The sequence below is a fragment of the Eleutherodactylus coqui genome, chromosome 3 (genome assembly GCF_035609145.1).
Source record: "Eleutherodactylus coqui strain aEleCoq1 chromosome 3, aEleCoq1.hap1, whole genome shotgun sequence".
Classification (NCBI taxonomy): Eukaryota; Metazoa; Chordata; class Amphibia; order Anura; family Eleutherodactylidae; genus Eleutherodactylus; species Eleutherodactylus coqui.
The window spans coordinates 275,163,353-275,188,840 of NC_089839.1; the positions used below are offsets into that span (position 1 = coordinate 275,163,353).

Consider the following 25,488-nt stretch of genomic DNA (forward strand, 5'->3'; position numbering starts at 1 on the left):
CAATGCCTCTGGATGGCTTCACACAAGCGTGTTTTTGTGCGTGCAACAATGAATTTACTATGGTGTGTTCACATGTCCGTGCTTTACAGGCGTGTGCCTGCAAAGATAGGACATGCGTGCACCATAGGGAATGCACGCATTGTTTACAATGGAGCCACGGCTGCTGCCGGCGGCTCCATTGAAAACAATGGTCTACCGGCTCCCTGCATTCTTTTTCAGGGAAGGGCTTTACATATAAGCACTTCCCTGAAAAATAAAAATTTTAGTGTAAAAAAATAAATAAATAAATAAATATACTTACCAGTCCGCCGCTGCTGTGACCCTCGCGGGGATGAAGAACACATCTGCCGCATGCACTAGTTAAAAGAATTCCCTGTGACAGATGCAGCAGAGGAATTCTTCAATTCTCTACCGCAGCTGTCACATATGTCAGCTGCGGTAAAAGATTCTGCTGCCAGTAATTGATTTCAGGGAAGGGCTTTAAATATAAGCCCTTTCCTGAAAATCAAGTAAAAGTGGTTTAAAAAAACAAAAAAAAAATACTCACCTTGCTTCAGCTGCCAGGGCACAGCCGCGTCTTCTCCTGCTGTCCCCTGCACTGTGGTGCTGATCTATCAGCAGGCAGGGATTTAAAATACCTCGCCTGCTGAAAGAGCTGAATGTGATTGGCTGAGGTGCTCAGCCAATCACAGGCAGCTCTCGCCTGTCATTCATTCGGGGAGAGCTACCTGTGATTGGCCGAGATACGCTACCCATCTAATGCATTGGTTTCCAATGCATCAGTTGAGATGGGCGTTTTTCCGATGCGTAAAAACAGCCGTCCGGCAGAAACAGCTGCCGGAAAGAAAGGTGGGAGGGAGTTTAGCAGCGTCTCTGCTGAACTCCCTTCATCTCTCCATCCCTTTGCCGGCTTTTGGCAAAGGGAGGGGAGGGGACGGGACGGGGCAGAAGATTAGCACACTAGTTCCCCCCCCCCCCCTCCCATTGCTTGCAGGCCGCAAAGGGCAGGAGTATAGAAAACTAGCTCCCGCCCTGTCCCATTGCTGGGAACCAGCAAGAGGCGGAGAGGGGGAGGGAGTTTAGCAGAACTAAACTGTCTCTCTCCACCCAACGGTATTCCGGGTGCAGCATATACACGCCGCACCCAGGCCGTCTGAGCGGGCTCATAAACAGGAGATGCAGCCTTGACTTTCGTTCATGCGATTTTCGGGCGTGCTGTGGCTATGACACGACTGGCCGAGAATCACAGCACCCGTGTGAAAGAGCCCTAATGATGATTTATACAACAAATTACGATTGCTACCTGGCAGTAAGGATGCTATTACATGAGCGTTTCAGCCCTGTTGAACACAGACAGAGCTATGCTAAATGTGGCCAGCAGCTACACTTGTCAGTTTTGGCAATTCAGGTGCCGGCAACAATCAACATTTCTCCACTTGTGTTGTGCAGGGGAGAAACTCTGCCATCTAATAGCTGCTGAAGCTCTCTAGTACACATTTTTTTTAGTCGGTGTGTCATCCGTTAAAAATACGTACCACACAAAGACAGCACACAGACCCATAATATTCTATAGTGCAACACACATTGCTGAGTTATTTTCACGCAGACCTGGACCAATCTCGCTTATTTAATTTATTAATTTACTCACTGTGCTGCTGAAACTCAGTTTCAATACAAAATCATGTGGCCCCAGTGACTTCCTGTATACAAGTTACAAGGCCTAGAAATGAAGAGGCCCAAGCTTATTTACGGGGTATTACTGATGATCCATTTTGGGGCCTCAAATTGGCTGCAGTGGTCACATCGGTAAGCAACCACATCACCACAACAGCCAATGTAGAAAGAAAATGGAAAATGGAAGCTGCAACAAGGGAGTTAAGTATTAACTACTTTTTTTTTTTTAAAGGGGTTCTAATTTTTCAGACAACTTCTGCTCATCTACTAGCTTGTGTTAATCTCTTCAATTCTGTAATATACTTGTATTTAAAAAAATGTTGTAGTTTTACCACTGTAGAGCACGTTTGAAGTGGCTGCTAATAGGGGTCTTCCTACTAGCTTCTCTGCAATCCACCCTCTGTTTTTAGGGACAAGGACAAAGGGACATTTCCATAACAACAGGCAGAGGGGCAATCTTCACAGCCAGCTCCTGTGCACTCTGAGGCTGCAGGCTGACAGATCCTCAGACATTGTGACAGCGATCTCCACAGTCTGTGCCTGTCCCGCTGTTACAGTGTGTGGCTGTGTTTGTGTGTGTGCACACATTACACACACACATTATAGTACGGTTATTATTAACCATCTGGCCAGGATTCTGGCATTGTGCATTTTCTTTTGATGATGTTCACCATGCAGAATAAATAATGCATTACTTTTAGAGATGAGCGAACGTGCTCGGCCACGCCCCTTTTTCGCCCGAATACCGCGATTTCCGAGTACTTCCGTACTCGGGCGAAAAAATTCGGGGGGCGCCGTGGCGGCACGGGGGGTAGCAGTGGGGAGTGGGGGGGAGAGGGAGAGCGAGAGGGCTCCCCCCTGTTCCCCGCTGCTACCCCCGCACCGCGACGCCTCTTCCCGCCCCCCGGCGCCCCCCGAATCTTTTCACCCGAGTACTAAAGTACTCGAAAATGGCGGTACTCGGGCGCGTAAGTACTCGAAACGAGTACGTTCGCTCATCTCTAATTACTTTGATAGATCAAACAGATGCAACAATATCAAATATGTTTTTTTGTTTTCTCTTTTTTATTATAAATATGGGAGTGTGTGGGGGGATTGCTAATATTCAATATATAGTAGTAGATTTAGACACTTCACATGCATACAGTATGTAATTTCCCTGTACTTTTAAATGAACTCACGGAATGAAATAAGATCAAAGTCTTCTTGTAGATTAAAGACTTGGCAATAACATGCAAAGACAATCTGTGCCATCTACAGCCAATAGGAAATTGTATTGTATTTAAAGGGCATATACTTAGAGAAAAGTATCAATTTGTCTTTACATAGAGTACCAGAGTGGCATACTTTTACTTCTAATCTAAGCAATATACAAGTAATAGTTTTATAATGTAACTTGCTTTGAAAAAGCTTGCAAATTTCGACTATAACTGTGGCCTTATGATTTATATAAAAAGTTTTTTATTTTTAACAAACTGACGGACTGCAAAAGTTTTAAGCCAAAATAAATCGTAAAATTCTAATATACAGTATTCATGCTGTATTTAACCACTTAGTGATGGAGCTTTTTGTTTTTTCTCCATTTTCGTTTTCTCCTCCTCCCTTTTGAAAAATCGTAACTTCCTTATTTATCCATCAACGTAGCTGTATGAGGGCTTGTTTTTTGCAGGACGAATTGTATTTTTCAATGGTATTATATAATATATTGTTCTGAAAAACTTTTTAAAAATTCAAAATGTAGAGAAATGGGAAAAAACCGACATTCCGACATCTTTCAGGGCCTCCTGTTTCTACGGCGCACAAACTGCAACAATAATGACAAGATAGCTTTATTCTATGGGTCAGTAGGATTACTACGATACCAAGCTTATATAGTTTTTTTTTTTGCTGTACTATTTGTATTTTGTTTTTAAGAGATATTTAATTTTTTTTTATTATTGTCTGTCCATTTTCTGCGCACAATCATTTTTTTAAATTTCCGTCGACATAATTGTGTGAGGGCACATTTTGTGAGGTACATCCTTTAGTTTCTGCTGGTACCATTTTTGAATACATATGCCTTTTTGATTGCTTTTAATTACAATTTTCCTGGAGGCAGGATGACTAAAAAAGCGCATTTATGGCATTCTTTATTTTTTTTTCTGACGACATTTACCGTGCGGGGTAAATAATGTGTTACTTTGGTAGATCAAACGTTTACGGATGCAGCGATACCAAATACGTATTTAGCTTTATTATTTAGATTCTTTTATTATAAATAAGGCAAAAGGTTTTTATTTTACCCCCTTTATTTTTTTTTTTATGATTAGTAAAACTTTATTGTTTTTATTTTGACATCTTCTTTTAGTCCCCAGGGGGGACCACAACCAGCAATTTTTTATCTCTCCTGCAGTATGATGTAATGCTATAGCATTATATCATACTGTATTCTGACAGGCAGTCTATCAAGCCACCCCCCCGGCTGCCTTGACACCCACGGGAGGTCCGTATGGGACCTCCGAACATCGTTCGAGGGATTTAAATGTCGCTGTCAGAATTGACACCCGTGATGTATGGAAGGAGATAGCAGTGCTATCTCCCTCCATACATGTCCTGCAATGGCAGGACATAAAAACACTATGGGGCCGTCACTGAGGGGTTAAAAGGGGTTAAAAGGTAAGGCAAATATTGTGCATATGCAACTTACAACCGCTAAAAAGTCATTTGGAACTCAGCAATTGATTTTTCTTTCTAAAAGGCAAACAGTAATTATTGCTTGATACAAAGAATTCACCTGTTAATGCTTCCTATAAAGTGGCAATAATGAGGATCACGGAAGTCTATATGCAAAGTGTATTCTTTGGTATAAGAAATGTTCATTTAGACAGCACTCCTAACTACAGAGAGGAAGAGTTTGTATTGAGTGGTGACACAGCGTGAGCCCTGCTGGTCCACACAAACTATGTGAATTACAAAAACAGTTAAGTTTAAGATTTTTTTTTGCTCTCTGTTTGTCGGTAAAAACATTTAAGTATGATAGCTGTCACTTTGCACCATACACTATTTTCTTACCATGTCTGCAGTCATTATTTTTGCCACAACATGCGTCACAACTTCTCCTGAATCTCTTGGACCTTTCTTTTGTCTTAGTAGTCTTGGGAAAAACGGTCCATGTGCTCTGTAATTTTCAAGCAGTAAAACTGAGCTAGAAAATCATGTTTATACATAAATGCAGGAGTTAAAATTCCATTTCCAAAGAACAAACTGGAAGATTAATAACATCTATTACTAGAGGTACCTTTACTCGGGACGATTAACGGCCAAAAAAAATCACTAAAAAAGTGAATTCAAATGATAATTGTTCATTGGGCACCAACAGGGAGACGAGCGATAAGTCACTAGTTGCAAAAGTAGAAGCAGTCAGCAGCAATTAATGTGAAATACACCTATAAGGTGAGGAGTTTCTGATGACAGGGTGCTTGCCCCACTGTAAGGCCTCAGTCAGATGGGCGTATTTTCGCCCGATTTGCGCATGCGTCCGGCGATTTTTTTAAACCATTGCTTTGCAATGGTATCGGACACATGAGCGCTTTTTATGCGCTCGTCCGATAAATTATAGAACAGAAATCGCAGATCGCACCTATCTGCGATCTGCGATTCCTGTTCTCTTCTCTATATGCGCTCAATGGGGCCGGCGGCAGCAGCAAATCATTCTGTAACAGCTGTGGCAGAGAAGAACGATGTTTGCCCATTGAATTCAATGGAGCCGGCAATACAGCCGGCTCCATTGAAAGCAATGGGCTGCCAGACAGCGCTGGATGAATTGTCGGGAAGGGCTTAAATATATAAGCCCTTCCCTGCAATTCATCCAGAAATGTGTTAAAATAAAAAAATATATATATACTTACCTTGTCCCGGCAGCCGGAGTTCAGAGCGGCCGGCCTGCAGTGGGTGTGAAGGGGGTGTGAGTCAGACCTACCCCTGATTGGCTCAGCCTGAGCCAATCAGAGGCAGGTCTCACTCACACCCATTCATGAATTCAGGGAAGGGCTTATATATTTAAGCCCTTCCCGACAATTCATCCCGCGCTCGCCCGCAGCGCATTGCTTTCAATGGAGCCGGCTGTATTGCCGGCTCCATTGAATGCAATGCGCTGGACAGCTCCGGCCCGTTTCTAATGAAACGCGGCTAGGAGCAGATTTTCGGGCGCATTTTGGGCATCGGTCACGCGATTTGCGGATGCGCATCCGTCATGCGATCTCCAAATCGCGTGAAAAAACGCCCGTGCAACTAAGGCCTTAAGGGTCTGGACCACAGACCCAAAAGCAAATTGTCCAAATATAAAGATAAATGCATCGGCAGAATATTGTAGATAAAATATCAAAGTTCTATTCCTCCATATTGCAAAAAAACAACGTTTCAACCAGTGCTGGTCTTTATCAAGCTTAATGCATTAAACTTGATAAAGACCAGAACTGGTTGAAACATCGCTTTTATCTACAATATTTTGCTGCCGCACTTATCTTCATATTTGGACGATAAGTCAATAGTCGTTTAATTTCAGCTTTCAAAAAAAAGTCGCTAGTTGATCAAAAGTCGTCTGGTGTAAAGTCACAGTCATTTCTATTTGAATTGCCTGTAAACGAATTTGCATGGAGATCTCCTCTATGAACGATATCTCAGCAAACAACTTATTAAAATCATCTCTCTGTGTAGAAGCAAACAAACAACTGTCGTTCATATGCTTCAGGGACTTTTCAGAGTGACTGCCTAAATGATAGTTGCTCTGTGTAAAGTTGCCTTAAGAAAGGACTAAGTTTTTCCAACTAGTAAGCAAGCTTTTATGCCTGTGTATTTTTTAATGTTTTCAACAAAAAAAGGATTTTTTTTTTACACACAATCAGGTGATCAAAAGCTTCCCTTCATCTCTCTCTCTCTCTCTCTCTCCAGTGAAGGGAAGCCACGCTGCAGAGGTGAAGGGAGTTCTCCTGGGGCTTACCTTCATTTCTCTCTCTCCAGTGAAGGGAAGTCCTACTGCAGAGATGAAGAGAGTTCCCATGGGGCTTCCCTTCATCTCTCTCTCTCCAGCGAAAGGATGCCCCGTGGAAATGAAGGGGGTTCCTCTGGGGCTTCCCTTCATCTTTCTCTCTCCAGTGAAGGGAAGCTCTGCAGAAAAGAAGGGAGTTTCCACAGGAACTTCCTCCATCTATCTCTCCAGCAGCACCTCTTTTCGGTCATAACACTTGGCCCTAACACTCACAACAAGTGCTGCAGAAAATCGTCCGCTCAGACGATTTTCTGCAGCGCCAGCTGTGATTTTTTTCCCGCAGCTAGCTTCTGCGTGCTTTTTACGCCGATGTGAACGAGCCCTCACCCTATTTTACCCACATACTGGGAATTGCATAGAAAAATATAACTCCATTTTTACAAGTTCTACTTGAAATACATCATAATTTAATATAACCCTGGTTAAGAGGTATGAAATTAGGTGTCAACTTTTACTTAGGGCTTGATTTTATGTCTCTATGAAATGCATACGCATACATTCCAAATTATATTAGTAAAATAATTAAATAAATTGCATCCATTTTACCCCTCCCCCCAAAATAAAAGGGATAAGAAAGCAGTTCTTGATGCTGTAAAGTGCATTACTTGGTTCATATTCTGAATAATATTTTACCTGAGTTTTAGATTTTCCCAAATTTTCAATAAGCCACCTAACAATTGGACTTCATAGTATTTGCTCCAACAATCAACAGCTTCTGAAACTGAAGGGTCATCCATTATCTTACTATGAAATTCAATGAGTTCTAAACGTTTGTTCCTGTATTTTTCAAGAGTTCTCTTAAAACGTTGGGCAATAGAGCAAGGAATGTTTCCATCTTGAATCTCACCATACCTACAACATTAAGTAACAGTAAGTTCTATTCATTTATTTTATAAAATCAGCAGAATAAAACCTTACTAGCATAGCAGAATTATTAGTAACAAATTGTAATTATTGCATTGCAAGTATTTTGTATCATATAAAACAATAATTCATTGTGCCCAAATAATCTTGAAACGAACCTGTCAGATAAATGGTACCCTGAGAGTAGGATATGGTAGAAGAAGAGAAGTTGAGCTTTGTAAACCATAAAGACTTATATAATTTGGAGAATGATTTCTGAGAAAAAAACTGTAAATCCTGACTAGACTCCTCGTAAGACAGTGAGAGTTCTGGTTACCCTGACCAAACACAGTGATTTACAGCTTTCCCTGTATCAGTGTGTGTATAGAGAATGTTGTCAATCATCCTGTGTAGGTGGTGTAAAGGTGTTTTTACCTGCAGTGATTTACTGTGCTAGACCAGTGCTGATCAACCAGATTGACACTCATCTACCCAGCCTTCACACGGTTCAATTCAGGTTCTATGCTTATCACTATCCTTAAAGCAACCCTCGAGGCCTGGAGAAACAAAGATGGCCATACTGCTTCTCTGAATACCTGATCCACACTGTGCATAGCATAGACTGGTAGTCAAAAGCACTAAATGCTGCCCTGACTGGCCAGCATGCCCATGTGGACATCACTGGTTAAGCAAAGCAGGTGTAGTGTCTTAGACTAATATTGCATACTAATAAACAGTGTGCAGTAGGTAGTCAGAGAAGCTGGTGTGGCCTTTTTTGTTTCTCCATGCCTGGAGGGTCACTTTAAGCTGGCCATTAGGCAGAAGTTGGTCGATGATTGAACAACCATTGAACAAACAATTGTCTGGCAAACCCTCCTTTTTTCCCGGCGTCATCCTGACGGCAGACCTGGAGGTTGCACCTTGACCTTGTAGGGACAGGAAGCAAGAGACTTCAAAAGGCTCCTCCTGCCTCCCATTCACCAGTGCTTCCTGTCCCTACAGGGACATGCAAGAGGTGCTCCCTCCAGGGAGCTACAGGATAACACCGGGACGGTCCACGGGGCCGCTTTCCCTCTCACCTTCTTCCAAAAGGAGTCTTGCTGACAGCGGGGTTGACGGTCCACAGGGCTGCTTCCCCGCTCACCTCCCCTCCGGAGAGTCAGCGCGGTCCGGGAGCACGGCGAGCCACGGGTCTGACCGCCCGGGGATCACCACCGCAGCGCATCAGAGTGGCGGACCAGAGGTCCCTGAGTCCACTCCTGCATCGTGCACGGGGCTTCCGTGCAGCGTTTTCCAGCCGGGGAGAGCCGCGGGCCATAGGCTCAGATGCCTCTCTCCTCCGGGCATGCCGGCACGGCCGCGCACAACGTCGGGGGGCGGAGCCAATGACGCGGCGTGACGTGGTGACGTCAGACGCCGTCAGCTGACCCGGGCAGCGGGAGATTTAAAAATGGAGACCCCCCGGCAAGCTTCCACTGACAGCATACCTTCAGAGAAGGATTTATCTGTCTGCCTGATCCTGTCTACACTTCTGGCAAGTATGACTGCAAAGGAATCAGAGATGGAAGCCCTGCAAACCGTAAGTGTGACTTGCTGCAGGAATGTTATGCCCAGGGATTTGCATTGTGTGGGGGTTTTCCCTTATGTACATGCATGTGTCTTTTGCAGGACAGGGAATCCACCCGGTCTAAGCAGGACCTTAGGAAAAAGTACAAGAAATGCGCCCTGTCCCTCAAAATAATTAGATGAGGCGTACAAAAAACCGCTATGCCAGGACTGTACTTCCAAAATCCTTACGGATGAACAGGCCGCATTTAGGGAGGATATTAGATCCCTAGTCAGGGAGGAGGTCCGGGCATCGATCTCCAGTCTCCCCCCAGCCCAGCGGGAAAGAAGGGCCACTAAAAGAGCGAGCCACATACGGCTGTCGAGCTCAGACTCAGAGCAATCCCTGGGCGACCTGTCGGACGGCGAACTCTTAGACCGTCCCTCTGACACCAAGGATGAGAATAAGAAGTATTATTTCTCATCCGGGGACCTGGATGACCTGATCAGAGCCGTCAGGGATACAATGAAGCTAGAGGATGTGGTCGAGCCAAGGTCCGTACAGGACGACATGTTCGGCAGGCTCAGGCCAAGGAATCGCATCATGTTCCCAGTCAATGATACTTTGAAAAAAGTAATCATGCATGAATGGGCTAGTGCGGACAGACATCTCTTCTTGTCCCGCGAGTACAAAGAAAGACTCCGCTTCGCGGAGGAAGATGTGAGCGTCTACGAAGAGGTCCCCAAGGTGGACGCACAAGTGGCCAGAATGGCAAAAAAGACAGCCCTGCCATTTGAGGACTCCTCACATCTTAAAGACCCGATGGACAACAGCATTGATGAAACGGGCCTGGCAAACAACGGCCTACACGCTGGAGTCCAACATCGCAGCAACTTCCGTGGCGAGGTCGATGTTCCTCTGGTTAGGGGAACTAGACGACCAAATTAAGCAGAAGGCCCCCAGAGAGGCGTTGCTGAAGTGTATGCCTTTACTAAAATCAGCAACAGGCTTCCTGGCAGACACATCCGCCGAGTCCATGAGGCTGGCGGCCAGAAGCGCCGCATTGTCCAACATGGCCAGGCGGGCAGTCTGGCTAAAAACGTGGAAGGCAGATACGGCCTCCAAAGGAAGATTGTGTTCCATCCCCTTTCATGGCCAGCACATTTTTGGCACGGATTTGGAGGAGATCCTAAAAAGAGCCACAGACAAAACCCACAGTTTCCCGGATCAAGCCAGAACAGGATTTCCCTACAAACGGCAGCCATCCTTCAAGCCATACCGGGGCAAAGGAAAGACTGGTCCTACCCCAAAGGAGGCAGGGGTAAGATAAAAATAACCCCTACCCCTATAGAAGAGTACCAGGTGGGGGGCAGACTATTGAACTTTTCCCAAGAATGGCAAAAGATTACAGATAACCCGTGGGTCCTGCAGCTCATAGCCCAGGGGTACAGGATAGAATTCTTCACCCGGCCCCCCAATTTCTTCAGAATCACCCCCACACAATCCCCTGCCATGCAGGACATCTTTAAAGATGAAATCTCTAAGCTGCTGCAAATGGGGGTGGTAGTTCGGGTCCCCACAATAGAGCAGGGCCAGGGGTTCTACTCGCCTCTATTTTTGATTAAAAAAAGCCAAGTTTTCGGCAGTTTTCGGATGATTCTTAATCTGAAGGGCCTGAATAAATTTATTACCTACAAAAGGTTTAAAATGGAGACAGTCCGGTCAGCGGTAACCCTGATCGAAAGAGGAGACTTTATGAGTACCGTCGACCTAAAAGACGCGTACTACCACGTCCCAGTCCTGCCAGAACATCATAAATACCTGAGGTTTGCCATCAGAATAGGGAGCCGGGTACGCCATTTTCAGTTTCAGTGTCTACCCTTTGGCATCTCTACAGCACCCCGAATTTTTTCTAAAATAGTGGCAGAGATGGTGGTGCATCTCCATGTAGCAGGTATAAATATCATCCCGTACCTGGACGACTTCCTGGTGATCGCCTCCTCATCCAAGATCCTCAGAGACAATACTAGCAAAGTCATCTCTCTGTTTCAGAGATTGGGGTGGATAGTCAACTTCCCCAAGTCTAGTCTTCTCCCCGAGACACGGAAAACCTTCCTGGGGGTGCAGATAGACTCAGTATCACAGACCTTGTCTTTGCCTCCACTCAGACAAGAAAGTCTTAGATTGGCAGCACAGGAGGGCGGCCAGAAGAAGCAAATGGCAATTAGGGACGCAATGAGGCTCCTGGGCCTCATGACCTCCTGCATTGGCATTATCCCTTGGGCCCAGGCACACTCCAGAACACTAGAGAGCCATCCTGGATAACTGGGATGGGACACCCATCTCTCTGGATAGGAGGATGCCCATGTCATCATCCGTCTTAAGGTCCCTCCGCTGGTGGCGGTCAACCGACACTCTAGAAGCTGAGTCCCCATGGGTGGCAGAACCCTTCATCTCTGTAGTAACCGATGCGAGCCAGTCTGGCTGGGGAGCGCAAGTGGGGCAGCGCCTGCTCCAGGGCGAGTGGGGACCGACGCTGCGTGCCCAGACATCGAATTTAAGAGAACTTAGGGCCATCTGGGAAGCGCTTCACAGATCCCAGGATATCCTAAAGAAGAGACACATAAAAGTCTTCTCTGATAATGTGACCGCCATTTCACTTATTCGCCACCAGGGGGGCACCAGAAACGTTCATCTGCTGAAACTAACAGCCCGGATCTTCAGATGGGCCGAGACCACGGTACAATCCCTGACAGCGGTCCACCTCAAAGGGTCCCAGAACCAGACAGCCGACTTCCTCAGTCGAAGACGCCTGGACCCCGGAGAATGGTCGCTGAATCAAGAGGAGTTCCGTCTTATTACAGAAACCTGGGGCAGTCCACAGGTGGACCTGTTCGCGACCAGAAAAAAACTCAAAATGCCCCGCCTACTTTTCCCTAGATCCGAGGGACAGGGCCGAGGGGTTAGACGCCTTTTCCCAGAGCTGGGATTTCAGTCTGGCATACGCCTTTCCCCCCATACCCCTGATCCCGAGGGTTCTTCAGAAGGTCCAGCAGAGCAACATCACGCTGATCCTAATCGCTCCACACTGGGAAAAAAGGGCATGGTTTCCGGTACTCTTAAAACTCGCCATCACGGAACCAATCCGCCTTCCATCCAGGAAGGATCTTCTAATGCAGGGCCCAGTTCTGTGCCCCAACTTAGAGAGACTGAACCTCGCGGTCTGGATATTGAGGAACAGACGCTACTAAGACAAGGTCTGTCCTCCAGAGTCATCACGACATTACGCCAGTCCCGAAAACCCGTGACCTCAGCTATCTATAATAAAATCTGGAAAAGATTCTCCTCCTGGAGGGGGTCGGAAGTCTCCAATCTCGACACTTCAGTGGCAGAGATTTTGGATTTCCTCCAGGATTGTCTAGACAAAAACCTGAGACCGGGAACCCTGAAAGTGCAGGTATCAGCACTCTCGGCCATTCTAGATCAGCCCCTAGCGGATCATAGACTAATCCGCAGGTTTATGAAAGCGGCAGAGAGAATGAGGCCAGTTAGCCGCAGTATGGTCCCCCCATGGGACCTAAACTTAGTCCTCCAAAACCTGTGCAAAGATCCCTTTGAGCCTATCGAGCAGATACCAATTAAGTTCCTCACGTTTAAAACTGTGTTCTTGGTAGCTATCACAACGGCAAGGCGCGTGAGCGAGCTCCAGGCCCTATCTTGTAAGACACCTTACTTATTAATCCAGGACGATAGGGTCATACTAAAAACAGACCCCTTCTTTCTCCCAAAGGTAGCCTCAAAATTCCATAGACAGCAAGAAATTATTCTCCCTTCCTTCTGTCAAAATCCCCAAAACGAGAGGGAAAGAGACTACCATACCCTGGATGTAAGGAGGGCCATTTTATGCTACTTAGAGCAGACCTCATCCTTCAGGAAGGCTGATTGTCTTTTTGTCCAATTCCAGGGGCCGGGCAGAGGAAGAGCGGCTTCTAGAAGATCCATTAGCCGCTGGATAAAATCCACCATCCAGCAGGCCTACTCTTCCTGCAACAGAACTATCCCGGAAGGACTCAAGGCCCATTCAACCAGGGCAGTATCCTGCTCCTGGGCAGAGAGGGCTATGGCGACGCCGGACCAAATTTGTAAGGCAGCCACATGGTCCAACCTGCACACCTTCGCAAAACACTACAGGCTGTATACGGACCTCTCCTCCGATCTCTCTTTCGGGAGAAAGGTCCTGCAAGCAGTGGTCCCTCCCTAGAGAGTTAATCTGGTATACTCCAGGTCTGCCGTCAGACCTTTTTTCCGAGTCATCCTGACGGCACGTATTTCCCTCCCAAAAATTCACACGATTATATCTACGTCTTTGCGGGCACGAACCAGTAGCCCAGAGGCTCCTATGTTGGACATTTCTGTTTTATGCGGTAAATTTGTGCATATTTCCTTCGTTTAATCCGGGTAAGCTACCCTCTTATTGTTTATGTTCAAATAGAACTAACCATGTTAATTTTGTCTCGGAGCAATAAAAATCTTCCTTGGTTAACCACGACATGTCCATGTAAGTAATTTAGAAGACACTGGTGAATGGGAGGCAGGGGGAGCCTTTTGAAGTTTCTTGCTTCCTGTCCCTACAAGGTCAAGGTGCAACCTCCAGGTCTGCCGTCAGGATGACTCGGAAAAAAGGAATTTTCGGTATGAAATTCACTCCCTTTTAGACACAATCATACACATTTTAGCCCATACTGGCTGTTAAACACTTCACTGGGGAAACCTCTAATATGTACCCTTTATCAAATAAATATATCACATTGGGCCAATAGATAAACTAAACAAAAATACACATATGTATATACCCTCTAAAGCATACTTGTCCACTACCACTCACAAATGCAAAACGAGGAAGGAATTTCAGAGAAAAAAAAAAAACGTACTGGCCCGGGATAAGAACAGATAGTCAAAAGTGGACTATCCCACCCAGGGTAGTAATCCAAAGTCCCTGTAAAGAAAAAATGATAAAAACTCTCCTTACAAGAGAATAATACGCAGTAAGTAGAGATGAATCTTTTCGTCTGAGTAGTGAGTTACTCGGAAAAAGCGGTGCTCGGGTTCAAAAACACCCGAACCGAGTAGATTCGCTCATCTCTAGCAGTAAGTCCTGAGCTAAAAAAATGGAAGAACATTCAAAATCCTCATAATATAGTAGTTAAAACCAATACATAGCAGATTGAATAGAATCGTGGGGACTTGGGTGCAGAAGGAATATGTGGGCAAGGTAAGTGGCGCAGATACTCACCTGTTTTGAAAGTGAACTCAGATAGTGTCTAGCAATGAACCCTCATAACTTCTCGCCTCCCTTTGCGAGAGAGGGATCCTTGGGCCTGGCATAGAACATGGGCACTACACTGGCAGGCCACATAGGAGTTATGGATTTTTTGTGCCACTTTTTTGAGGAGATAGGTAGAACAGCAGGGAGGTTAGACCGACCCCACTTTCCCTCCATGTTTTAACAGAGGTGTGAGGGTATATGTATATATTGCTATATGTTTTTTATGCTTTTATACCTATATGCAAGTTCTATTCAATGCTAAAATAAGAAAAACTTAATCTGTCGCCTTATATCAGATATTCCAAAGGCCTTGCAAGGCGAAGACAAAATGTATCTTGAACACCGCAAGCAAGAACCGGATACGAAGGCCGTGTGCTTGGCTGTTTTCCCAGAAGCGCCGTATCTTGATAACGACTGTTTAACTACGTATATAACTATCAGTGCCTCAGACGGAAATGCGGACTTCACATATATGGTTATGCGGTGAATTTGAGCCAATGAGACCATTACCCATTCCTAGTGATGTGACCAAAGGGTATAAGACCCCATGTAATTTGTAATAAAGTGCGCAGTTATGTCCCCGTGTGAGGACCTATACCAGACCTCCGTGTGTGGTGTCTCTTCTTTACCGCTGGCAGCGGGGCATTGGGGTGGGCCTGATTGGTGCTCTACGCAGAATTTCCCTGACAAAGGGACTGTGTTGCCCTGTATGCTCAAGGCAAGCAGCCGGAGTCAAAGTCCAGGATGACCTGCAGGAACTGATGGCTTTAGGAGGTGTATAGCTGGTAGGAGAAGCCAGTACTTCTTCACTTACTGTCCGCCTCCTAGTGGCAGGACCTATACCCATACCCAAGGTCTTTGCTGTGTCCCTCAATGACACAGGCAAGAAAAATATTAAAATTATATTATAATAAGAGTAGTTGAGACATTAAGCTCTATAAAGACTAGCAATTTCTCAAATTTTCGTTTTTGCTTTTTAATCCCTGCTTTTCAAGAGCTATAACTTGATTTTTCTCTTAACATAGCTGTATGAAGGCTCATTTTTTGTGAGAAAAGCCTTATTTTTAATAGTACTATTTAATGTACCATATAGCTGCCATGACAACTCCTCGACACCCTGTAATTACTTGGCAGAAAGCGACAATCAGCTCCCTCCTTCTGTCTAACCACACAGATGCTACAGTTGCTATTGACCACGGCAACTGAGGGATTAAACAGTTGAGATCTGAGCTATCTCCAATTCCGGCTGCTGTAGGCAGGTGTTATCAGTATAATACAACTGGCACCTTATTGGGAGTAGGCTCATCTCCTGAGCTCACACTTGATGTCGCCAAAAACAATACAGGGACACAAAGTTTTATATATGCTTAACTTAGAGTCAATCTTAATCAAAGCCTAACACAGACAAATGAATCTCAAAGAGTTAAAGGGGTTGTCCCGCGCCGAAACGGTTATTTTTTTTTTTTCATAGACCCCCCGTTCAGCGCGGGACAAACCCAAGGGACGTGATAAAAAAAAAAAAAAATTTTACTTACCCGAATCCCGTCTCTGCAGCTTCTTTCTTCTTTGCAGCCAAGATGGCCGCCGGGATCTTCACCCACGATGCACCGCGGGTCTTCTCCCATGGTGCACCGTGGGCTCTGTGAGGTCCATTGCCGATTCCAGCCTCCTGATTGGCTGGAATCGGCACACGTGACGGGGCGGAGCCAGAACGCCGCTTGTGTCGAGACCGAAGAGAAGGGAGAAGACCCTTCTGCGCAAGCGCGTCTAATCGGGAGATTAGACGCTGAAATTAGACGGCACCATGGCGACGGGGACGCCAGCAACGGAGCAGGTAAGTGAATAACTTCTGTATGGCTCATATTTAATGCACGATGTATATTACAAAGTGCATTAATATGGCCATACAGAAGTGTATAACCCCACTTGCTATCGCGGGACAACCCCTTTAATACTTACAAATTGATCCTTTCTTCAATGAGAACAGAATAACTTTCACAGTTTTCTTCCTCATCCCAGTCCCTCCAAAGGTAATCAAAAAAGAATCTAGAACATATAAAAAAAATATATATAAATATTGGCCTAAAACTGAAGGCTGATTTGAGAAAAAAATAATTAAATGAAGTAAATTTCCCAATTGCCGAAATATCATTGCATGCAAAGCCTAAAGACAAAACTTTCCAGATAACTACCAGGTAATCAAGACAAGATTAAACCATGGTTCATAGAAAATTACTGACACCAAATTACTCTTCTAGACATCCAATATTAGCTTGTGTATAATTCTGATTTGTGTGACCACGTTATCAAATTAAACAAATTTTTTCCTACAGAGAAACTTAACCTAAGGGCCTATTTACACAGGTATATATTCCGTCTGTATGCACAAAGACACGATATGGCCTATGCATACTGTGTTTCCCCGAAAATAAGCCCTACCCTGATTGTTATTTATTTATTTTTGGGGGGGAGGGGGCGTTGCTACCCCAAAAATAAGCCCTAGCTACGCCTATGTAAAAAGCAACAAAAAAAAACCAAAACATTATCTTGCAGGCACCGTCCGGGTCCCTCCCGCTGGTCTCTGGAGTTCCGGGCAAGTTTGCTTGCAGTCCTCAGCCGCTGACAGATCGCTTCCTGGTAACGGGATTGATAAACTCCGCCTCCAGGAAGAAATGGCTCTGATTGGTTCTCGAGCACCACAGCTGAGCCAATCAATGTAGTGCTCGATAAACCAATCACGATGGCTGTGATTCGTTTTTCAAGCATTACATTAATTGGCTGAGCCGCGGTGCTTGACAACCAATCAGAGGCATCGCTTCCTGGAGGCACAGTTTACAAACCCCATTACCAGAAAGTGATCTTCTGTCGGCAACTGCAAGCAAGCGTGACGAAACTTCGCAGACCAGCGGGAGGGACCCGGACGGCGCCTGCTAGATAAGTAGTATACAGACGTTTTTTCCCAAGATTACCGCACGTTTTGAACATCGCGGTAATCGCGTTATAACACTCCCATTGATTTTAATGGGAGCCTCACAGACATGTGCTCGGCGTGATTTTCAAGCGCTGTCTGTTCTATTTTTTGTGTTTAGCACACCTCATCAATGATGGGGTGTGTAAAAGCCACTGTCGGTGGCAGGAACGCTACCTCTGAAAGCGAAAATAAAATTGCAACGCTCTGCCACTGTTATTAGACATTCCCCAAAAATAAGACCTAGTGCCTCTTTCGGGGCAAAAATTAATATAAGACATGGTCTTATTTTCGGGGAAACACGGTATGTGTAAGTCTGGGCTTCAACAGCAAATGAAGCATATTTGCACATGAACAAGGGTAGTCACAGCGTTCACCATGATTTTTTAAACCTGCCATAAACTTCTATGGCAGCATTCTATGTAAAACGAAGAAAGACAGGGCAGGTCCTATCCTTTCTTTCATGCAGGATTTATGTGCGAGAAACACACTCTTCAGAACGAACCCATTGAAATCAATGGCTTCGCTTCATCACATTTTACAGGTGTGAGTTTTATGCTTGCAAAAACCTGTGCAAACACATTCGTCTGTTTAAGCCCTCTGTGTGAAGAAAAATTGCAGCATGTCCTATGCTGGTCCATATGATGCGGGTACCTGACAGCTTGAGTGCATTCCTGTACCAGGCTAAATAAGCAACGAATAACCCTTGAAGGGACATGTGTATTGGGGTGTTATATGCCACAAATTTCTAGGAGGTAGCCAAATAGCACAGAGCAAACTGCCCTCCCACCCCCTTCAATCCTTTGTCATTACCGGTAGTATACATATTTATTAGAAATAGTATGCGAATGGTCGTACCTTACAATTTCTAAGGCTTGTGCGATTTCACAGGTGTCATCATCCTGTCCTTCAGTAGGGTAGATTTCTAGCAGAGGTACACAGTGACCAAGTTGTTCCAGAAAATCATCAATTAACTCTCTCTGAATGTTAGCAATATTGGAAGAAAATGGTTCTACAAGGCAAATTTTGGCTATTAAATAAGAAGATACATTTGGGGTAGGCTTGCAAGTAACCTGAAAAGATAAAAAATGTATTTCTATTGAGAGTGACTTTTTAAAGCGTTCCTAAGTTTCCTGGTGACTTTTCAGAATACGCATAATATTTAATGTGTATGTACATGAGGAATAACACTGTTTCTGCCATTATATGTCTTGTACATTGAAATTTTCCCCAGTTTTCCCTGCACCATTAATTCTCAATTTTCTCTGAGCTGGTGAGGGGAGACTATCTGTTATACTGTCTTCTATACATTGCACATGAAGAAAACAACGGATTCTGCTTCCTAACTCTCTGAAGGACACACACATAAATATCATCATCAGGGAGGACACTAAAGAAGAATTAAGCAGTGCAGATGTGATTGCAGTAGCACAGACAGTAAATCACAGCCAGGTCTGTGTAAGGCTTGAGTCACATGGGCGTCAGCAATTTTACGTTCGCCCGGCAGATCTGCTTTGAAACATCCGCTGCAGGCAATGCACAGCGGATGTCGCCCAGTGTGAACATATCCTTAGGGTGCTTTTACACGGCCAAGAATATTGCGCAAGATTTGTACCTTACGAGAAGCACACATCTCGCACGAATATGAACCCCTATCTTTTGAATGGGGTCATATACATGAGCAACTTTTCCTGCACTGTGATGCAGGGAAAAAAAATAAATAAAAATCGCTGCATATCCCATCTTTGGCCGTTCCCTCGGAATTGTTTTTGCGAGGTTTCCCATTAAAAACAGCCAATCCTACTTTCTAGGATCGCTACTTCCCTGAAGTTACACAAAAACGTCTTGCAGCCGCGGGGACACCCACGTTCCAAAGCACCATATCATGCCGAGTTGCATGTCCTGATATCACACTCACCTGTGTGAAATTAGCCCATGGGTCCTTTCACGTGCAGCAGATTTGCTGTGAATTTTCTGTAGCTGAAAAAATTTGTAGCAAATATGCACCATTTCATGCGGATTTTGATATAGATTTTGGTGCGGATTTGACCCTTTCAACTGAATTCAAAATGAAGGGGTGAAATCAGCTGCGGATCAGAACCAAATGAGCTGAAAGGCAAGAGTCCATTGCAGCAGACATCCACTGGTCTGCTACTGATAACCTATCCTGAGGATAGGTCATCAAGTTTTCACTGGGAAAATCCCTTTAAAGGGATTATGTCAACTACTTTGACCCCTACATGCTAGGCTTGTGGACTCAATCAGCTACCCTGTTAATCATTTTCCCTTATGTCAGCCAAGCACATAAGAAAAGCATCAGAATGGAACTGACCAATTAACTGTGGGATCATTCATACAAGCAATACCACCAGCAACATGGCATAAAAAATAGGTATGATCAGGGAGCCAATTCTCTACACATCTCCCTATAGGGGTGTAGTGAATTTAGGGTATATATGTATACCTATTAGATCAATTGTATTTTTTCCAATGAAAAAAAAAATGGGAAGTGTATAAATAATAAGGTATAAATGTACTGTGTTTGTGAACAATACACACACAGTGTATCCAAGCACGAATGACAAATACATACCTCCACAAGAAGTGCAACACACTGGATAGCATTTTCTTCATAGTTTTGGAAAAAAAACTTGGGGTTTGCTTTCCAAACCCCAATCCACTTGTTCTTCTTCTTTAACTTCTCAAAAAGAAACCTACAAAGTGCTTCATCTAATTCTTCAGCCTATAAAAAATTAAATATGAATTCAAAAGCAAATATTAATTCACTGCTATGGAAAAGGCCATATACTGTAAAAAGCAATACCCTTTTCTATATATATATATATATATATCAGCCATGGTGCAATCAATCAACTTTCTGTGGGGTCATTCATACAAACCATCACAACAGTAACATGGCATACAAAACTGTCTGATCAGTGAGCCAGCTCCCTACATAGCTCCCTATGGGGTGTGGTGGGTTTAAAGTATATATTTATGTGTGCAATGTATACTTGTTAAATTAATTATACATCACTAATTAAAAATTAGATATGTATAACAAGATATAAAGGTATGTGTGTGAACAATACACATACAGTATATCGAGCTTAAAGGGGTTGTCCCGCGCCGAAACGGGTTTTGTTTTTTTTTTCAACAGCCCCCCCGTTCGGCGCGAGACAACCCCGATGCAGGGGTTAAACAAGAACACCGGACAGCGCTTACCTGAATCCCCGCGCTCCGGTGACTTCTTACTTACCTGCTGAAGATGGCCGCCGGGATCTTCTCCCTCGGTGGACCGCAGGGCTTCTGTGCGGTCCATTGCCGATTCCAGCCTCCTGATTGGCTGGAATCGGCACGTGACGGGGCGGAGCTACACGGAGCCCCATTGAGAAAAGAAGAAGACCCGGACTGCGCAAGCGCGTCTAATTTGGCCATTAGACGCTGAAAATTGGACGGGCTCCATGGAAACAAGGACGCCAGCAACGGAACAGGTAAGTGAAAAATTTCTTATAACTTCTGTATTAATGCACAATGTACATTACAAAGTGCATTAATATGGCCATACAGAAGTGTATAGACCCACTTGCTTTCGCGGGACAACCCCTTTAAAAGCACAAGTGACAAATACATACCTCAGTAAGAGGTCCAACATCCTGTATAGCATCTTCTTTATATTTGTGGAAAAAAAGCTTGGGGTTTGTTTTCCAGACCCCAACCCACTTCTTCTTTAACTTCTCCAAAAAGAACCTAGAGAGTGCTTTATCTACTTCTTCAGCCTATAAAAATTAAAGGGGTTGTACCAAGATCACAAGTTATCCCCTATCCACGGAACAGGGGATAACTTGATGATCATTGGGGGTCTCACCGCTGAGACCCCTACTGATCCCAAGAGCAGTGGTCCAGTGTCTCCTGCCCTCCGCACGGCGGACTTACTGCACCCCCTGCAGTGAAGTGTGACATGCAATGGAGCGCTGGTTGTGCAAGTGCACTGACGCTCTATTAACTTTCAATAAGACTGCGGAGATAGTTGAGTGGCAAGCGTTCAAGTATTCTTCTCAGCCCCTTTAAAATGGATGGAGTGCCCCATGCTCAGTCAGTGCTCCATTCATACTGGTATAACTGTGGGGGAGAAGAAACGCTGCAGCGCAGGCAGAGTGGGTTACGGGCTTCCTGTTCTCAAGTGGGACACCACCAATCTTCGTACAGCCCTTTTAAATAAGCATTCAACAGCAAATATTAATTCACTGCTATGGAAAAGGCCATAAATAACGTGTAACACCCTTTGCAAACTGAGAGCTGCCTATACAAAGCCAATTAGTAAAGTACAGTTTTGTTAAAAAAAAAAGTAATATCAAACTGCTAACAATCATCACCCCGCCCCCTGGTGACATCATCGAAGGTCCTACAACATAAATAAAAAATAGAGCATGACCGACAGAAGAACAACAGTTAGGGCTCTTGAAAAGAGGAGGACAAAAATAACAAAATGAGAATACAACTGAGCCGTTATTATCTCAGACACAACTCAGCAGTCCTGACAGAACACCCTGACCTACCACCACCACAGAGATCCAGTGGGCTGAAGGACATGTGGTGATGTCACGGCTGTGAGAGAAGTCAAGCTGTGTTTGTCTTGTGTGGTGTGCCACTGGAAACACTGCTACTATAATTTCCTAATAATTACTAGTATTTAACTATTAGTCAGTCACGGAGCTCTACATATCGGCAAACTTTCACCGATATGAGCATTAATGAGTTGGGAGTATTTATATGCTCACTCCCAAGTCAGTGGAGAACTGCATTTTGAAAGACTACTTTCAGGTGTAGTGTTTTTTTTTTTTAAATGTTGCGCTTTTTGCAGCATTTTACCTGGTGTCTACTGCTGCAAAAACCACTGTGGACAGAAAATAGTGGACACAATCAGTGGATTTTTTTGTGCCATTTTTTCTAACGAAGCATGCTCTAGGTATGCCATTTTTTAATGTGTTTTCCCATAGGTTTCTATATGGGAAAATAAACACATGAAGATGAAAAAATAAATGTTTGTATAAAGAAAACTGTAAAAAAAAATCTTGTCAAAAACACATGAAATTCATAGCGTATTTACAAGCCACAAAAATAGTATGTGAATGAAGCTTGATGTGATGCTCCCACCTTATAAGGTAATGGTGCACTGCTATAAAATACTATCCCTTTATGATTGGTAGGGTCCAACTTCTCCCCCCCCCCCCCTTCCCCAACAAATCTGAGGATAAAGGGGCCAGAGTGAACACTGGTGTAGTGCTGCATCCCCTTCACTGCTTCTCCCTGCAATGCAGATGGGCAGGTTGCTTGGAAGGGGCTGCAGCATTACACCAGTGCTGCGGACCCTTCATTATCATCAAGGTTGGTGAGGGTCCCAGAAGTCAGACCTTCACTGAAAGTGATGGCCAAGCATCTGCACTCGATACACGTCTACTGCACACTAATTATCACACTTATTCAGCAACATAACGGATACACAGGAATCTATCTTAGGGCGCATTCAGACGACCGTATATCGGCCGCCGGCTGATATACGGCGTCTCTCTCTCTGCAGGGGGCGAAGGCTGGAAGAGCCGGGAGCAATGCTCTGAGCTCCCGCCCCCTCTCTGCCTCCTCTCCACCCCCCTGCACTATTTTCAATGAGGAGAGGCAGGATGAGGGCGGGACTAATTCTTGCAGCTTAGCCCCACCCTCATCCCACCTCCTCTCATTGCAAATAGTGCAGAGGGGCGGAGAGGAGGCAGAGAGGGGGCGGGAGCTCAGAGCACTGCCCCCGGCTCTTCCAGCCTCCACCCCCGGCAGAGAGAGAGACGCTGTATATCGTCCGGCGGCTGATATACGGTCATCTGAATCCGCCCTTAGGCCGGTTTCACATGGGCAATAAAATCATGTAATTTTCACGCGATGCAGAAATATGAAACCAATGATTTTCAATGGTTTCCTTCACATTAGCGTTGTTTTCACTGATCCGATGTTGCAAGGAAAGAAAATTGCGGCATGCCCTATCTTTGTGCGATTTTTTTTTTTTTAATCGCCCATGTTTCCCTATGAAGGCTCCTTTTTATCGCAACGCACGAAACCTGTGATTTTCGCACGATGCGTTTTTAACATTAGGTCCAAAAAAAATTGCGAGATTTCATCATGGACGGCAGCGATGCGATATTAGGGTGCCTTTACACTTGCGATCTCGCTGTGTTTTATTAACGCAATTGTCAATAGGACTTTCTAATGTTAAAAACGCATCGCACAAAAATCACAATTTTGTGCTTTGCAATTTTTGTGCGATGCGTTTTAAACATCAGAAAGTCCTACTGACAGTCACGTAAAAAAAAAAAAAAACCGCGATATCGCGACAGACAATTATTTTCAAGAAAAATCACTACCGACGCTCAAAACATCACGTGAACAAAGACGCAATTTTTCCGCGATTTTCTTGCAGCAAAATCACGATCGCCCCGTGTGAAACTAGCCTCACACACGTGCTTTTTACCGCGATGTTCTGAACGCCGCGCTAATCGCAGTACAACGCTCCCATTCATTTCAACGGGGCCTTGCAGGCCTGCGCTCGGAGGCAGCGTTAGAAAATCTTCGAGCGGTCTGCTCTAATCTGGTGTTTTCGCGCCTTTTAATGCCCCCCATCACAACGATGGGGTGCATTATAAAAAAAGCTGTAACATGCATTCAAAAACGGCTGTAAAAACCGCAGCGTTTTCCCCTACGCCGTATGTGGGAGGAGCCCTAGGGCTCATTCACATGGGTATATGTGTATACAGCCTGCAAAATGCACTTTCATTCCGTGCATTTATGCGTATTTGGTCACTTTTTTTTGTGCGCATTGTTTTTTTCACGCACGTAAAAACTAAAAAGGGCCATTTAGGGTCTTGTCTTCATAAGTAAAAACGCAGTGAATACACAATGTATCACGCGTAATCACTGCGGGTTTTTTAATGCTCTCATAGACTGGAATTGGTGGTTTTTGTTTATAATACGGACCGAAACGGGGCATGCTGCTGATTTTTTTTGGGGGGGGGGGGGGGCGCACGTGAAAATAGCCTGTTTGAATACCTCCATGCAAACCAATGCGTGTAATACTGCCCATATTATGCGCCAAATATGGACTGTAAATACGCCTGTGTGAATGCGCCATAGGCTTATGGTCTGTAACTGATGGCTGTCATTCCTTAGGTCACCACAAGGGGAGTAGGAGGACATTGAGAGTTGTGCAGACTACTGCCGGACATATGGCGCACCTTGCAGTGACGCAGGATCTGCTCGCAGTACAGGGAGACCCTCTCCTGCACAGACAGCGGCACCCCCGACACATAGATGGGCGGCAGAGGCTGAGCGGCAGCTCCCAGCTCCTCGTCCTCCCACTCGACCTCCGTTGTGTCCAGGCACGGCGGTAATAGTAACTTGCTGCACCTGCGCCCTGAGCCCGCCGCCAGCCTCAGGGTTCTGGGGGACGCAAACACCGAGCGGAGTATGGGGCTGCCCTCCGACCCCTGCGGTGAGAAGGGGTATTTGTAAGGGCTTAAATCGTTGGTCTTCGGTATTTTAGGTTGAGCGTTTTCTTCACGTTTTAGCTGTGAGGACATTTCCCACATCGCGTCACTGCGTCCCGTCGCCATGCCTGTTCTAGCCGAACGATGAATAAACCGTCCTGCTCTCGAGATTCCCGCCTAAACTGCCACAGCCAATCGTCGTGCAGCATCCAGTCACGTGCGCAGGCTGCCGGGGCCGCGCAGTGATATCGCCTGTGAGGTGCAGTTGTAGTCCGCCTCTTGCGTGTGGCTCCGCTCATAGGATTTTATATATATATATATACACTGCTCGCATAGAAGTGATGCTCATTTATTTTGTCATTACTATACCTGTCAGAAATAAAGCAAAAAATCTACCATGCCCCACAATAGTGCCAACCACAAAGCCGCAACCAAAGAGTATTCCTAAAGGCCGGCTTCACACGCAGAGAATAGAACCCATTGATTTCAATGGGTTCGTTGAAATTTTCGTAGTTCGCTGGCGTATTACGGTCATGCGAATATGTTCTATTTTTCTGTGTATTTGTGCACCAATTA

The 25,488-nt window shown here is 45.0% G+C and overlaps 1 protein-coding gene across 1 annotated transcript in view; it reads right to left on the bottom strand.

The window, feature by feature from the left end:
* Nucleotides 1-25,014, bottom strand: part of SHCBP1L (SHC binding and spindle associated 1 like) — a 42,641-nt gene extending 17,627 nt beyond the window's left edge. Inside the window, exons 1-6 of the mRNA XM_066595007.1 lie at nucleotides 24,661-25,014; nucleotides 19,977-20,126; nucleotides 18,242-18,456; nucleotides 16,375-16,461; nucleotides 7,334-7,552; nucleotides 4,726-4,831 (exon numbers count right to left, since the gene is read on the bottom strand). Of these exons, the coding sequence (XP_066451104.1) occupies nucleotides 4,726-4,831; nucleotides 7,334-7,552; nucleotides 16,375-16,461; nucleotides 18,242-18,456; nucleotides 19,977-20,126; nucleotides 24,661-25,014 (1,131 nt within the window). The remainder of the gene's footprint in view (nucleotides 1-4,725; nucleotides 4,832-7,333; nucleotides 7,553-16,374; nucleotides 16,462-18,241; nucleotides 18,457-19,976; nucleotides 20,127-24,660) is intronic.
* Between the last annotated feature and the right edge of the window lie 474 nt (nucleotides 25,015-25,488).